A 17,574-nucleotide genomic window follows, 5' to 3' on the forward strand; every position below is an offset into this window, starting at 1 on the left:
CTCTAGTTGAAGCAAGGAAAGCGACTTCCAGAAAGATTTATCATCGTACATGGAAGTCCTACATTGCATGGTGTGAACCTCTGGGGTTCCGTCCACGGTCTTATTCGGTTAGTCGAATATTAGCTTTTCTGCAACAAGGGGTTGAGCAGAAACTGGCCTTGAGTACTATCAAGGGTCAGGTCTCAGCATTAGCTATCTTCTTTCAGAAGCCTTTGGCTACTCATTCCTTGGTGCGGAATTTCATCCAGGGGGTGCGACATCTGGCTCCGCCAGTGCGCGCGCCGTTACCACCCTGGGATCTTAATTTAGTATTGTCGGTTCTTCAAAAACCTCCCTTTGAAGATATTAGGGAGATTCCTCTACCTACGTTGTCCCAGAAGGTGGCCTTCTTGGTGGCTATTACTTCTGCACGCAGGGTGTCAGAACTGGCCGCATTATCTTGTCGTTCCCCATATCTGGTGGTTCATAGAGATAAGGTGGTTCTTCGTCCGAATCCATCCTTCCTACCAAAAGTGGTTTCAGAATTTCATCTGAATGAAGAAATTGTATTACCTTCCCTGTGTCCTAAGCCCAGTCATCCTCGGGAGTTTGCTTTACACTCCTTGGATGTGGTCCGGGCGATCAGGGTATACTTGAAAACGACAGACTCGTTTCGCAAGACTGATTCACTTTTTGTGATCCCGGATGGACCCAAAAAGGGGTTGCCTGCATCTGCCGCGACCATTTCCAAATGGATCAGACAAACGGTGGTACAGGCTTATTCTATTAAGGGTCGGGAGCCCCCGTTCCCTGTTAAGGCGCACTCCACTCGGGCGCTTAGTGCGTCATGGGCCTTTCGCCATCAGGCGTCAGTGGTCCAGGTGTGCAAGGCGGCTACCTGGTCGTCGGTGCATACCTTTACAAAACATTATAAAGTTGATGTAATGGCATCATCTGATGCCGTGTTTGGCCGCAAGGTTTTGCAGGCCGCCATTTGAGGAGACCAGTGGTCTGCCTCGAGGGTTTTTTTCCGTTGGAAATTTTTCTTTTGAGTCTCATTCTTTGTTTATAATGAGCCTTTAGAACTTCTAGTTTGGCACCGGTTGGGCCTTCTAGATTGGATTTTGATTTCTGTCAATCCCACCCCTCATTTGTGGCACTGCTTCTGGATGTCCCAGCTCTTGAGAATCAAGAAGACTACGTCTGTCAATGAGCGATAGAGAAAAATGGATTTTTGTAAGATCTTACCGTAAAATCCTTTTCTCTTCAGCTCATTGACAGACGTAGTACCCGCCCCTCTATCATTGAGTTGGGTTGGGTTAAATTCTCTGTTACTGCTTTAGAACAGAACTGATTCCCTGTAGCAGAGAGAGGGAGGATATACCCTCAGGGACTGCCCCTAAGGTGGAGCCAGAACGTTTTGTCTTTCTGCCTAGTCCTACTCCTGCGGAGACAACATAACCCAGCTCTTGAGAATCAAGAAGACTACGTCTGTCAATGAGCTTAAGAGAAAAGGATTTTACGGTAAGATCTTACAAAAATCCATTTATCCGGGAGCTCTGCACCATCAACAAAAGAAAAAGGAGAAAAAATAAAAAAAGGTCCTAAGATATTAAAACAAAAAAAAAAAAAAAGAAAGCTAAATACACCCCTAAAAGAAAAAAAAAAAGTTTTTTATAATTAGCCAATTCAAGTGAATAAAACAATTAGCAGCTTTAGAACCCAGGGATCCCTCCAAAGACCTCCCCTATACCCACTCCATTCAACTAATATGTCCCTAACTAACTCAGAGACCTTCCTACATAAAGGCCTATAAAAAAAAAATAAATAAATAAAAAAAAAAATACTCCTTTTTGAGAGCTGATGAAAAACTCCATTAGAGCCCCCTCCTTCCTGCCTACTAGCCTGCAGGAACACAACGCTGCAAATGAACAAACAATGTGCCTGTCAGTACCCTGAGAGGCTAGCAGACCAAAGTGGGTGAATGAGGTGCTAGAGCTCTACAAGGTAGGGACTAAAATGTAAGAATCGGGGAAGATACTGCCTTTGACCTCAGCGTATTACAAACCGCAGAGTAGGTCCTTCTCTGGTGGCAGTTTCTGTGATGTCTCGCTCCCCTCAAAGGCATTGCTTTTTAGGACATCCCAAATAGTTCTGAATATAACTGGCTCTGTGTCCTGTGATGTACGATAAAGAAAATTTGAATTTTTCCTACATCTTGCCTGTAAAATATGTTTCTTGGAGTACATCACAGGACACCAAGGTCCCTCCCCCTCTGTTTGGGAATTTATTGCTTGCTACAAAACGGAATAGTTTTTAGTATAAAATTAAAGGAGCCGCTGGCTTTACCGATTATATTGCAGCACTTCGGACTCCCTGAACACTGGGAGGAACATATAGTGATAGAAGAAAAACAAGTGCGCTATCTGAAACAAAATAAATGTGTCAAATGTGTAACGTAACACACCTTGTGATTATCACTGAACTGTAGCAGGGTCCAAAAGAACCCGATTTACATCTAAAACCAATGTGACACTTGTGTAAAATGTAAATGCTTTCCACATACAAAAATACTACTAGTATGAATCACTGAGACAAAAAAAAGAAAGAAAAAAACATTCAAACTTCATGTGACAAAGTCCCATAGAAGCAATAATGGCAAACAAGGCAGTCTCTATATGCGAATCCACTGTAAAAGGTGTAAGAGTGCTGCATGCATCCCCAAGGTGCTCAGAAAAGGAGAAGGATGGCCGCTTACCAGAAACGGGCAATCCCATAGCCCTTAAATGAGCTCCACAGAGAGGACATGGCAGGGGTCACCTGACCAGGCAAGCAGGGGGTCCCAATAGAATCCAGTGATTGACCAGCCTTTAGCAATGCTCCAAAGGGGGGGCTAGGTTGATGTCGTGTGCTCAGACATTCGAGAGATCCCAACTCCGTAATAAGAAAGAGGGCTAAACTGGGAGCCAGCTGAGCTGTCGCCACGCAGGCGGCCGTGCTTCAGATGTTTGATTTTCAAGAGTTTTATTTAAGTGCAATCTTTTAATAAATTGGTTTTTATGTGGAAGATTGCACTTGCATAAAACTTGAAAATCACAGGGTGTGTTACGTTTCACATAGGACACATTTATTTTGTTTCAGATCGCGCACTTGTTTTTCTTCTATCACTACAAAACTGAATAGGAGGAGTTATATAGGGGAGCACTTACTGTTTAAGTTGCTAGTGTCCATTCACCTATAGGTGGCGTATATCCCAAATAGTTATGACTATAACCGACTGTGTCCTGTGATGTACTCCAAGAAAAGGATTTTACAGGAAAGTTGTAGGAAAAAGCCAATTTTACGTATTTGGTTGTGACATGACAAAATGTGGAAAATTTCAAGTGGTATAAATACTTTTTCAAGGCACTGTATATACATTTCTCCATATAGATGTGTGTAAACAGTGGGCATAGAAACCCACCCCCCCCCCCCCCATTTAAAATCACATTTTGTTGCTTTGCAGCCTTAAATGAAGACAGACGTCAATTTTGTTTTATCCAGCTGTATTTACTCAAACTTTTCAACTTATAACATTCAAGTGAAAGATAATACCAACATGTAAGAAAAAAAAATTAATTAAAAACGAAATCACTAAGTTGGAAAAAGGATCACCCCTTTTGCTTTAATTACAGTTTTTAGCGGGTTGGAAATATGCCTCTACTAACTTTGCACATGTAGACTTTGAAATATTTGCCCACTTTTCTTTGCAGAACTGCTCAAGTTCAGTTAAATGTCATGGTGATAGTTTTATGGACTGCATTCTTCAAGTCATCCCACAGGTTTTCAATCTGGTTTTACGTCTGGGCCCTGACTAGGCCATGCAAGGACATTCACCTCTCTCCTTCAACCACTGTGTGGTAATTTTTGCTGTGTGCTTTCGGTCATTGTCCTATTGTAAGGTAAACCTACTTCCCATTGACAACTTTCTTGCAGAGGGCAGCAGATTTTACTCAGGAATTTGATGGTGTTTTGCCTCATCCATTTTCCTTCTATCCTGACAAGTGCTTAAGTCCCTGCTGCAGAGAAACACCCCTGTAACGGGATATTACCACTTTCATGCTTTACTGTAGGCATGGTGTTATGTGGATGGTGAGCTGTATTGGTTTTCCGCCAGACATATCGTTTGGTGTTGAGGCCAAATAATTAAATTTTAGTCTCATCTGACAATACCACCCTTTTCCATGTGGCCTCAGAATCTTCAAGGCACGTTATGGCAAAGCTCTGTCATGACTGCATGTGGCCTTTCTTGAGGATTTTTTTTTTTTTTTTCCCTGCAACCCTCCCATACAAGCCACATTTGAAGTATTTGTGATACAGTATTGTCACATGCACACAATGACCACTCTTTGTCATAATATCCTGCAACTGCTTCAGAGTTGCTGTAGACCTCTTGGTAGCCTCTCTGACCAGTTTCCTCCTGGCTCTTTAATCCAGTTTGAAGCGACATCCTGATCCAGGGAGGGTCAGTTCTGTACCAAATACCTTCCACTTAATAAAATACTTCACTGGGCTTCTAGGCATTGATAAAGCCTTTGAAATCTTTATGTTCATCTTCTGACTTGTGCCCATAGTTTGCTTCATTTGCACTACCAAGGGCTGAAATGCTCCTGGAAAGCTCCTTTCATGCTCAGCTAATCAAAATGACCACAGTTGAAAGTAAAATGGCTTTGTGTGTCGTTGAGAAGGTGATTAGCTACACCTGATTGAGTTTACAAGTCATTTCTAGGAGGGGGTGATTCCAACTCAGTAAGGCTCCTTTCACACAGCAGTCCATCAAACGGACTCCGCTTTTCTCAGCGGGGGATCGAGCCACCGATCCCCCGCTGAGCAGGAGGATGACAGCTGTGTCTCCGCTCTGTGTGCGGAGACACAGCTGTCAGTTCCCCATGCATCTCTATGGGGAAAATCGGATGGGAACGGACCGTTAGTCCGTTCTCATCCGATCCTATCCGATCCGCTGGATGGATGGAAAATAGGGTTTCCATCCGTCCAGATTTGACGGATCGGGTGTCAGCGGACATGTCTCCGCTGACATCCGATCCCCCATAGAGATGCATGGGGGGACCGTTCAGATTCGCCAAAAAACGGACAGGCAGATCTGAACGGTCCGCCTGTGTGAAAGGGGCCTTATTCTGTTTTTAATTTTTCTGACATTTTGGTGTGATATATTTCACTTGGACGTGGGGGGGGGGGGGTGGTTCCTATACCGTGTGTGTGTATGTATGTATGTGTGTATATGTATGTATGTGTGTGTGTGTGTGTGTGTGTGTGTGTATATATATATATATATATATATATATATATATATATATATATATATATATATTATCTCACACACACACACACACACACACTATTGTCAGAGGTATTATTGGGACGCCTGCCTTTCCACGCACATGAAATTTAATGGCATCCCAGTTTTAGTCCGTAGGGTTCAATATTGGGTAGGCCCACCTATTGCCGCTATGGCAGCTTCAAGTCTTCTAGGAAGGCTGTCCACAAGGTTTAGGGGTGTGTCTATGGGAATGTGCACAAAGCAAGGTCCATAAAGATCTGGATGAGTGAGTTTGGGGTGGAGGAACTGGCCTGAAACCAACTCGATAGAACACCTTTGGGAGGAATTAGAGCGGAGATTGTCAGCCAGGCCTTCTCTGCAACATCAGTGCCTGACCTCATGTGCTTCTGGAAAAATGGTCATTGGTGCCATTTAAAGTTCATGTGTGAAAGTGCAAGCGTCTCAATACTTTTGACAATATAGTGTGTGTGTATGTATAAGTATGTATGTGCGTGTATATGTATGTGTGTGTGTGTGTGTGTGTGTGTGTGTGTGTGTGTGTGTATATGAGATACATACATATATATATATATATATATATATATATATATATATATATATATATATATATATATATATATATAATGTGTGTGTGTGTGTGTGTGTGTGTATATGTATGTTATATATATAGTGTGTGTGTGTGTGTGTGTATATGTATGTAATATATATACAGATGCATACATACAGTTGTGCTCAGAAGTTTACATTCCCTGGCAGAATTTATGAAACATTTGGAGACGAGTCAACAAGGCCTATGATAAAAAGGTACACCGTTCCTACTGTGAAACAGAGGTGGATCACTGATGTTTTGGGAATGTGTGAGCTACAAAGGCACAGAAAATTTGGTTAGCATTGATGGCAAGATTAATGCAGTATGTTATCAAAAAATTTGCATTCATCAGCCCGGAAGCTGCGCATGGGATGTACGTGGACGTTCCAACATGACAATGATCCTAAACACAAGGCCATATTTATATTTAGATGGATAGATAGATATGATGTATTATTTATTCATCTTTTCTTTTTTCATATGTTTTAGGAAGTTGGGAACCTGTACGATATGTTTCACACTCGGAACTGTCTTCACCGGAGGGCTTACCAACACAAAGTTAGCAATATCATTGAGACCATGTAAAGCAATCACACTTCTATTTTGAAAAATGTACAATATAAATCCTGTATTATAATAATATTTATGTATTTGTTTTTAAAAATTTTCATTCTATGAAAATCGTAACCAATTCTAGTTTCTCTGTCGCTCATTGACAGACGTAGTCCTCTTTGATTTACATCAATTGGGTTATGTTGCCTCCACAGGAGGAGGACTAGGCAGAAAAGAAAAAACGTTCTGGCTCCACCCTAGGGGCAGTCCCAGAGGGTAGATCCTCCCTCTCTCTGCTACAGGGAATCAGTTTTTTTCTGTCTAGTCAGGAGTAAGGACCTAAGTTCCTTGCTGGGATCTCTGGTCCTGGCAAGATTTTTTTTAGAAAAAATATTTTTTTAGGTAGTTTCTCCAGTTTTTTTCCTGTGAGATCTTCAAGCAAATTACGCCGGATCTGGGCGACGGGCTGGATGTTGAGATCCAGTGGTCACCCCAGCCGGCCTACGAGCGCGCGCAGACCATTGCATCGCGCTTGGTCGGCCGCGACACATTCAAGTAAGTATGCGGGGCTGGGCGACGGGCTGGATGTTGAGATCCAGTGGTCACCCCGGTTCAGCCTACGAGCGCGTGCAGACCAGAGCTCCGCGCTGGGTCGGCCGCGACAGAGTCCCATTGGAGGGACTGACCTTGCGAGTTAAAAGGTCTCGCTTGGACGCCAGGAACCAGAGAGTCAAGGCGTCCGGAGTGGTCAACAACCCCCCACCCCGGTGGAGAGGGTATTGTGAAGAGAGGGTGCCTGTCGGTTTCGGTATGGTGAGTAAATGTTTCCTTTTCCTCGTCATGAGGCATTTTGGAATATGGGCCCCTCCATACATGGTCAGTATCTTTCTGACACTAAAAGTCCCCCTTGTAAATACAGCATGTGTTTGGTGGGCAAGCGGACTTGGTTTGGGAGCTAACACTCTACCCAGCAGACTGCAGGTTGTAGTGGACCTCCTGCAGGTCGATAAACCGCCATTAGCGTGGTATGCAGGTGGATGTGCTGGGAAGACGCTACTTCGGCAATCCGCCGCCATTTTGCTGTAGACCAGGTACACGAGCGTCCGCAGGTCACGCCGGCCGCCATTTTTTTGGAGTCTATTGTCTCCCGTATGGGGGCGGCCATGTTTGAAGAGCCCAGCTAACCTCGAGGAGAGCTGGGAACGCCGGAAGGCGTACACAGGGGGCGGAGCCACTTCCTTCTACCCGGGAAAACGAACACCGTTCTTCCCAGTCTGTAAAAGACAAACGCTGACTGCAGTTGTTAGGAAACTTCTCTGCATCGGGTGGTGAGCCTTGGGGGTCCCCCTCTCTCTCTGTGGGGGTCAAGAAGCAGGTACACTGAGGGGCGCTATTGCGCTAGGGGGATACAGATAAAAAAAAAAAAAAGTTTTTTTCTGGCAAAGTGTCCTGGGTTAACATGGACCCTGCCACTCATGTATCTCCACCTGATCCCCTCGAGGGGTCTGCAGGATCCTCCAGCACCCCGCTTACGATTGAATCATTGTCAGCTATTATGGAGACTTTTGTGTCCCGGGTGGAAGTGGCTTGTCAGGGACAGGGCGCAAGAAAGCGACCCCCGCCTACCCCCATTTTATCTGAAACTTCGGATTCAGAATCTGAGCCTATTTCTGCAGTTGCAGGTACCTCATCTGGGATTGGTGTCTCGGGTACTGTCTCTTCAGACAGTGAGGAGGATGTTTCGGCATCAGCCATAGCCCGAGAGGAAGCGTTGGTAAACGCACTCATTGTATCTGTTCAAGAAACCTTAAGATTACAGGGTACTCCGTCGGAAGTAGCTGAGACTGAAATTCCCTTTGGGACTAAAAAACGCATCAAAGTGGCGAAGGTTTTTCCATTGCCCAAATGTTTTGGCAATCCGATCAAAGAAGAATGGAGTCTGCCAAAACGCACTTCTGCTATTTCCAAACGCATTAACAGGCGTTATCCGTTTGAGGAAACCCTCATTAAGAAATGGACAGAACCACCTGTGGTGGATTCACCAATTTCTAGATTAAATAAAGCCACGGTTATTCCATTAGAAGACGCTCCGTCTTTTAAGGATCCGGTGGATCGCAAGATAGAAGCTATGTCTCGCACCATGTTTTCCTTGATTGGATCAGCTTTCAGACCAATAATTGCTATTGGGCTGGTTTCGCAGACTGTAACTGAATGGACCAAATGGTTACGCCGGGACTTAGAAGAGGTCCCTCAGGCGGTATCAGATTTGTTGGAACAGATGATACAGGGGTTACAGTTTGTGTGTGTTGCGGCGTTAGACGCCACTCCATTATTGGCGCGAGCATCAGTTTCAGCAGTGGTTCTCAGGCGTACACTGTGGCTAAAAGGTTGGTTAGCCGACCAAGGTTCCAAAAAAGCATTGGCTAATCTCCCCTTTTTAGGAGAGCGTTTATTTGGAGCCAACTTAGATGAGATCATTAAGGATCTCACGGGAGGAAAGAGCACCTTTTTACCGCAAAGTGCTAAGGGTAAAGGACCTCGTCAAAGACGGGGGCCTTCTTTCTCCGCTCATAAAAATTTTTTTGGTCACGCGGGTGAAAAAGTTAAGTCCTCCAAAGCTCCTTCAGGAGGCTTCAGGGGACGTTGGTCGGGCAAGCAAAAGCCCGCCCCTTCCAGACCTGAAGATAAGTCTACTAAACCCTGAAGGTGCGCCCCCACCCATAACTGGGGTGGGGGGACGTCTTCGCCGGTTCCCGGATCCATGGCTCTCCAGAATCCCGGACAAGTGGGTTTGCGAAGTCATAAGGTCAGGGTACAAGATCGAGTTTCGATCTCTCCCACCGGCGCGATTCTTCCCTTCCAATATCCGACTATCCCCGGATCGTTTAGAAGATCTGCGGAGAGCAGTCATGGATTTACTACAACAAGGAGTGGTAGTCCACGTTCCTTGGACAGAACGTTTTCAGGGGTTTTATTCAAACCTATTTACAATACCCAGGAAAGAGGGCAAAGTGCGTCCAATTCTGGACTTAAGGGCACTCAATTCTTTTGTCAACATAAGAAAATTCAAAATGGAATCCATTCGCACAGTAGCGGCCTCCCTGCATTCAGGGGATGTCCTAGCGTCCATAGACATCAAGGACGCCTATCTTCACATTCCCATTTACGCAGGACATCAGCGGTTTCTACGTTTTTCCGTAGAAGAGAACCACTATCAGTTTGCGGCGTTACCTTTCGGTCTCGCCACGGCTCCTCGGGGTCTTCACGAAGGTGTTGGCCCCAATGTTGGCACTACTGCGCCAAAGAGGCATATCGATTCTAGGTTACCTAGACGATCTTCTGCTTCATGCAGAGTCTCCACAGACCCTGCTACAAAACCTAGAGATTACTATGATTTCTTTACAGGAATTCGGGTGGCATGTGAACCAGCAAAAGTCATTTCTGGTTCCCACCCGGAGGCTCGAATATCTGGGTCTAATTCTAGACACATTCAGGACAAGTTTTCCTTCCGGTAGGGAAACTCCGGAAGATTCAATCAGCAGTCCAGTTGTTACTATCCAACAGCTGGTCTTCTCTTCGGACTTGCATGAGGGTTCTGGGGTTGATGGTGGCTTCCTTCGAAGCAGTCCCATTTGCCCAGTCCCATACTTGAATTCTTCAGCAAGAGATTCTTCTCAGATGGAATCGGAATCCGGAATCCCTGGACTATCGGATCCGATTGAGCAAACAGACCAGAGAGTCTCTGGTCTGGTGGCTTCGGTCTCCGATGCTCAGCCAGGGAAAGTCATTTCTGCCAATATATTGGACGATAGTGACCACGGATGCCAGTCTATCCGGATGGGGAGGAATTCTCGGTCAGTTATCCGTTCAGGGACTTTGGTCCCCGGAAGAATCCAGGTTACCGATAAATGTATTGGAACTGAGAGCGATCAGACTTTGTCTGATTCACTGGACCGAGCAGCTCCAGGGCAGCCCGGTTCGGATCCAGTCGGACAACGCCACGGCTGTGGCTTATGTCAATCACCAGGGGGGCACCAAGAGCGTCCGGGCGGCCAAGGAAGTGGCTTGCATTCTTCGCTGGGCGGAACGGTTTGTTCCAGCTATCTCTGCGGTATTCATTCCGGGGGTGGAGAATTGGCAGGCAGATTATCTCAGCCGTCAGACTCTGGATCAGGGGGAATGGTCCCTCCATCCAGAAGTTTTCCACCAGTTGTGCCTACGTTGGGGCACCCCGGATGTGGATCTGTTGGCATCTCGATTCAACAGAAAAGTACAGAGATTTGTGGCTCGCTCCCGCGATCCTCTAGCAGAGACCACAGACGCACTGGTCGCCCCGTGGGGGCAGTACCAGCTAATGTATGCCTTCCCTCCTCTCGGGTTACTGCCAAGACTTCTTCGCAGGATAGAGGAGGAAGGAATTCCAGTAATCCTGGTAGCTCTGGACTGGCCTCGACGAGCTTGGTACGCCGACTTGGTCAGACTGGTGGCGGACGTCCTGTGGCGACTTCCTCTCAGGGAGGACTTACTGTCTCAGGGACCGATCTTCCATCCTGCTTTACGATCGCTGGCTTTAACGGCCTGGCTATTGAGACCCAGGTGCTGAAGGACAAGGGATTGTCAGCTTCAGTTATTCCTACTCTAGTTAAAGCAAGGAAAGCGACTTCCAGAAAGATTTATCATCGCACATGGAAGTCCTACATTGCATGGTGTGAACCTCTGGGGTTCCACCCACGTTCTTATTCGGTTAGTCGAATATTAGCTTTTCTGCAACAAGGGGTTGAGCAGAAACTAGCCTTGAGCACTATCAAAGGTCAGGTCTCAGCATTAGCCATCTTCTTTCAGAAACCTTTGGCTACTCATTCCTTGGTGCGGAATTTCATCCAGGGGGTGCGACATCTGGCTCCGCCAGTGCGCGCGCCGTTACCACCCTGGGATCTTAATTTAGTATTGTCTGTTCTTCAGAAACCTCCCTTTGAAGATATTAGGGAGATTCCTTTACCTACGTTGTCCCAGAAGGTGGCCTTCTTGGTGGCTATCACTTCTGCACGCAGGGTGTCAGAACTGGCTGCATTATCTTGTCGTTCCCCATATCTGGTGGTTCATAGAGATAAGGTGGTTCTTCGTCCGAATCCATCCTTTCTACCAAAAGTGGTTTCAGAATTTCATCTGAATGAAGAAATTGTATTACCTTCCCTGTGTCCTAAGCCCAGTCATCCTCGGGAGTTTGCTTTACACTCCTTGGATGTGGTGTGGGCGATCAGGGTATACTTGAAAACGACAGACTCGTTTCGCAAGACGGATTCACTTTTTGTGGTCCCGGATGGACCCAAAAAGGGGTTGCCTGCATCTGCCGCGACTATTTCCAAATGGATCAGACAGACGGTGGTACAGGCTTATTCTATTAAGGGTCGGGAGCCCCCGTTCCCTGTTAAGGCGCACTCCACTCGGGCACTTAGTGCGTCATGGGCCTTTCGCCATCAGGCGTCAGTGGTCCAGGTGTGCAAGGCGGCTACCTGGTCGTCGGTGCATACCTTTACAAAACATTATAAAGTTGATGTAATGGCATCGTCTGATGCCTCGTTTGGCCGCAAGGTTTTGCAGGCCGCAATTTGAGGATACCAGTGGTCTACCTCGAGGGTTTTTTTCCGTTGGAATTTTTTTATTTGAGTCTCATTCTTTGTTTATAATGAGCCTTTAAAACTTCTAGTTGGCACCGGTTGGGCCTTCTAGATTGGATTTGATTTCTGTCAATCCCACCCCTCATTTGTGGCACTGCTTCTGGATGTCCCAATTGATGTGAATCAAAGAGGACTACGTCTGTCAATGAGCGACAGAGAAAATCGGATTTTTGTAAGATCTTACCGTAAAATCCTTTTCTCTTAGCTCATTGACAGACGTAGTACCCGCCCCTCTATCATTGAGTTGGGTTGGGTTAAATTCTCTGTTACTGCTTTATAACAGAACTGATTCCCTGTAGCAGAGAGAGGGAGGATATACCCTCTGGGACTGCCCCTAGGGTGGAGCCAGAACGTTTTTTCTTTTCTGCCTAGTCCTACTCCTGCGGAGGCAACATAACCCAATTGATGTGAATCAAAGAGGACTACGTCTGTCAATGAGCTAAGAGAAAAGGATTTTACGGTAAGATCTTACAAAAATCCGATTTTTTTAAAGCACCCATTTCAGAATTTTTGTTTAGATAATCAGCTGACCCTTTTTTTCCACCTCATTCTAAAGGAGAAGTATGGTAAAGGCAAATTTATTAGTGCACATTATCCTCATGCTTAATGTCTTTTCTTTCTTTTCTCAGTCCTTTAGTTTGTGCAGTACAGACACTTGAAATGTCAGGAAACGGCCAGTAATGATCCTCCTTTCTGTTTTGAAAGTTTAGAGTGGGTGGCTACAACTCCAGCAATCCGCCCAATCTTTCAGTCCCTTCTTCTTCTTTTTGACATTTGGTCGCTCTTGACAAACCGGCACACACCTTAGAAGCTAGACAGAACGTGCACATTTTACACGTGTCTCCGTTTCCATAGCAACCTGTCAACACACTTAAACCAGAAAGCAGAGCCAATGTGGGAAGTTGTGCACGGCCTTCACCTTCAGCAGCTCTCATGTCTATTTTCTGGGCTGAACGGTCAGCAACAGTCTGTGTCCTCTCTCCACCGCCTCCTCTGATACTTCCTAGGCTTTGATTTCCCCCTGCGTCCTCAGATCTCTCCTCACCCCTCATGCATTCCAAAAAAGTTATAAATTAATTTGCATTGTAATGAGTGAAATAAATATTTGACCCCTTTTGTAAATATGACTTAGTGCTTGGTGGCAATCACAGAGGTCAGACGTTTCTTGTAGTTGGCCACCAGGTTTTCACACATCTCAGGAGGGATATTGTCCCACTCCTTCTTTTTGCAGAGCCTCTCCAAGTCATTAATGGTTTCAAGGCTGACGTTTGGTAACTCGAACTTTCAGCTCCCTCCACATATTTTCTATGGGATTAAGTTCTGGAAACTGGCTAGGCCACCCTAGGACCTTAATGTGCTTCTTTTTGAACCACTCCTTTGTTGCCTAGGCCATGTGTTTTGGGTCATTTTCATGCTGAAATACCCATCCATGATCCATTTTCAATGCCCTGGCTGAGGAAAGGAGGTTCCCACCCAAGATTTGACAGTACATAGCCCCGTCCATTGTCCCTTTTGATGCGGTAAAGTTGTCCGGTTCCCTTGGCAGAAAAACACACCCAAAGCGTGATATTTCCACCTCCAAATTTGACAGTGGGGACGGTGTTCTTGGGGTCATAGGCAGTTTTCCTCCTCCTCCTCCAAACACATTGAGTTGAGTTGATTCCAAAAAACTCGATTTTGGTCTCATCTGACCACAACACTTTCACTCAGTTCTCCTCTGAATCATTCAGATGTTCATTAGCAAACTTCAGATGGACCTGTACATGTGCATTCTTAAACAGGGGAACCTTGCGGGCACTGCAGGATTTCAGTCCTTCACGGCGTAGTGTTGCCAATTGTTTACTTGGTGACTATAGTTCCAGCTGCCTTGAGATCATTGACAAGATTCTCCTGTATAGTTCTGGGCAGAATCCTCACCGTTCTCATGGTCATTTAAACTCCACGAAGTAAGATCTTGCATGGAGCTCCAGACCGAGAGAGATTTACAGTCGTTTTATGTTTCTTCTATTTGCGAATAATCGCACCAACCGTTATCCCCCTCTCACCATGCTGCTTAGCGATGGTCTTGTAACCCATTCCAGACTTGTGTAAGTCTACAATCTTGTCCCTGACATCCTTGGACAGCTCTTTAGTCTTGGACATGGTGGAGAGATTGGAATCTGATTGGTTGATTGCTTCTGTGAACAGGTGTCTTTTATACAGGTAACAAGCTGAGATTAGGAGTACTCCCTTTAAGAGTGCTCCTAATCTCAGCTCGTTATCTGTATAGAAGATACCTGGGAGCCAGAAATCTTGCTGAGTGATAGGGGATCAAAAACCTTTCTCTTTGTTCTTTGACGGACACAGCTCCTCATCTTCTTGACTACTTGGATTATGCTGCCACCTTCAGAAGTAGGACACTAGACAGGAAAAAACTTGACTACGCCTATGGGCAGTTCCAGGGGGTATGCATCCATTCTCTGCTATAGGTACTCAGTTTTTTTTTTTTTTTTTGCCTACTCAGGACTAAGGACCTAGTTCCTTGCAGGGATCCTTAGTCCTGGCAATCTTTTTATTTTAAATAGAATCTTTTTCTTCTTTTTATTATTTTGTTCCTGTGAGATCTATAATCAAGTGACGGACTGGATAATCTAGATCCAGAAGGTCCCCCAGTCTGGCCAGCGAGCTTGTGCAGACTGCAGCTCTGCGCTAGGTTGGCCGTGACATAGAGTCGCAGCGTTTCCTCCTGGCCGACAGCACTCACATGCCGATGGAGCGGTGGTCTGTCCACCCTGTTCCTGGTGTGGTAAGTAGCTGTCTCCCCTCTACCCCTGGAAGGTTTTGGGGTGGACGTGGGCCCCTCCCTGGGATGGTCGAACCCCCGGGCTTCCCTCCCAGTCAGCGTTCCCCCACCCCCTTTCTCGGTGGTCTTCTGCAAGCCCTTGCCCCCCCATCTAGGACTAAAGTTTGTCTCTGTCACCTCTTTGGATGCAGCTCCCTTGATTTCTAGACTGTCTGTCTCAGCGGTGGTCCTGTGGCGCATTGTCTGCTGAAATGTTGTTCTTCAGACATGGCTTCTAAGAAGGCCGTATCCAATCTTCCATTTGTGGGGGATTGCCTGTTTGGAGCTTCCTTTTATGACTTCATCAAAGGCCTTACAGGGGGGAAGAGTACTCTTCTTCCTCAGGCTTCCCTTACAAAAGGAGATTCTCATAAAATGGAACAAGGATCCAAAATCCTTGGATACTTCGATTCGGTTGAGTCGCAACCCAAAGTCTGCTCTTCTGTGGTGGCTTCACTCGTCAGCACTTTGCCAAGGCAAGTCCTTCCTGCCATTGTATTGGACGGTGGTTTACCGCGGATGCCAGCGTGTCAGGCTGGGGAGGATTGCTGGGGAAACTCTGCGCCCAGGGGTCCTGACGGTGGAAGAGTCCAAGCTGCCAATAAATATCTTGTAGCTCAGAGCGATAAAGTTTTGCCTGAGTTATTGGACGGCTCATCTGCAAGGTTGCCCTGTCTGCGTTCAATCGGACAATGCCACGGCCGTGGCATACATCAATCATCAAGGTGGCACCAAGAGGGTCTTGGTGGCCCGGGAGGTGGTCGAGATTCTTGGGAGGAGAAGTTTGTCCCAGCTTTTTCTGCTGTGCACATTCCCGGGGTGGAGAACTGGCAAGCAGATTACCTGAGTCATCAGGTGTTGGATCAGGGGGGAGTGGTCCCTGCACCCGGAGGTGGTTCACCTCCTGTGTGTCCGCTGGGGGACACCCGATGTCGATCGGTTTGCTCGACTCAACAAGAAGGTTCAGAGGTTTGTGGCCAGGTCACGGGATCCTCTGTCTGACGCCACAGACGCACTGGTGGCTCCTTTGGGTCAGTATCAGCTGATCTATGCGTTCCCTCCGCTGAAACTCCTGCCAAAGCTGCTGCGCCGAATAGATTGGCCTTGCCGGTCTTGGTATGCAGACCTGGTAAGGTTGGTTGCCGATGCTCCTTGGAGGTTTCCTCAGGGAAGATTTGCTGTCTCAGGTACCAATCTTCATCCTGCTTTACAGTCGCTGGCTTTAACAGCGTGGCTTTTGAAAACCAGGTATTGAAGGATCGAGGTCTTTCTGACTTTGTGATTCCTACACTGTTGAAGGCCAGGAAGTCTACTCCCAGGAAGATCTACTTTTGTACATGGAAATCATACATTTCATGGTGTGAATCGTTGAAAGTGCACCCTCGCTTGTTTTCGATAGCTAGGGTTTTGACATTTTCTTCAAAAGGGGGTTGAACAGCGTTTGGCTTTGGGTACTAGCAAACGCCAAGTGTCGGCCTTGGCTGTGTATTTCTTTTATTCAGGGGGTGCATCATCTGGCGCCTCCGAGATTATCCCCGTACCTTTGTGGGATCTGAATTTGGTGTTATCGGTTCTTCAAAAACCTCCTTTTGAGAACATTAGGGAGATTACCGTGCTTACATTATCTCCAAAAGGTTGCCTTTTTGGTGGCGATCACTTTTGCCCGCAGGGTGTCTGAACTGGCGGCAATGTCTTGCCGTTCACCTTATCTGGGGGTCCACAGAGGTAAAGTTGTACTTCAACCTAATCAGTCATTTCTTTCTAAGGTGGTTTCTGATTTCCATTTGAATGAAGACATTGTGCTGCCTTCTCTCTGTCCTAAGCCCAAGCATCCCAAGGAAATTGCTTTGGATGTGATTCGGGCAATTAGAGTTTACCTGGCGGCTACTGAATCTTTCGGGAAATCGAACTCTTTTTGCCATTACTGAAGGACCTCCAAGGATTGGAGTCATCTGCTGCGACCATATCCAGATGGATCAGGCAGACGGTGGTTCAGGCTTATTCACTGAAGGGTCAGGTTCCTCCTTTCGCCGTGAAGGTGCAGGTGCATTCTACTAGAGTGCTGAATGCCTCTTGGGCTTTTTGCCATCAGGCGCCAGTGATGCAAGTTTGGAAGGCGGCAAGATGGTCATCAGTGCACACGTTTACAAAATTCTACAAGGTAGATGTGTTGGCATCTTCGGATGCCTCTTTTGGCCGCAAGGTTTGGCAGGCTTCTTTTTAAAAGAGAACTTTTTTTTCTAAGGGTGTATGGTTTTTTTCAAGGTGAGCTCCAGTTGTTCCTTGGTTGAGCACCTTGTTACATGGTTGGCTAAGTTTAGCCTTTGAGGAATTACGTTCTTCTTTGCGTTTTTCCCACCCCTCATGATAATACTGCTTTGGGATGCTCCAATGGCTAAGAAGATATGAAGCTACGTCTGTCAATGAACGATGGAGAAAACTGGATTTTTGTACTTACCGTAAAAACCTTTTCTCTCCGGTTCATTGACAGACGCAGCACCCGCCCCTCCAATTATGAGTGGAATTGGTTTTTGTCTTCTTAACACTGCTTTCAATGAAACTGAGGGCTGTAGCAGAGTGTGTGGGGTTATGCCTGCAGGGACAGCCCTATAGGCGT

The 17,574-nt window shown here is 46.3% G+C and overlaps 1 protein-coding gene across 1 annotated transcript in view; it reads left to right on the plus strand.

The window, feature by feature from the left end:
* Positions 1 to 17,574, plus strand: part of SAMHD1 (SAM and HD domain containing deoxynucleoside triphosphate triphosphohydrolase 1) — a 140,200-nt gene that overhangs the window by 77,439 nt on the left and 45,187 nt on the right. The window contains exon 10 of the mRNA XM_082271899.1: positions 6,400 to 6,487. Coding sequence (XP_082128025.1) covers positions 6,400 to 6,487 — 88 coding nt within the window. The remainder of the gene's footprint in view (positions 1 to 6,399; positions 6,488 to 17,574) is intronic.

This window comes from Pelophylax lessonae (assembly GCF_965119305.1).
Source record: "Pelophylax lessonae genome assembly, chromosome: 11".
NCBI lineage: Eukaryota > Metazoa > Chordata > Amphibia > Anura > Ranidae > Pelophylax > Pelophylax lessonae.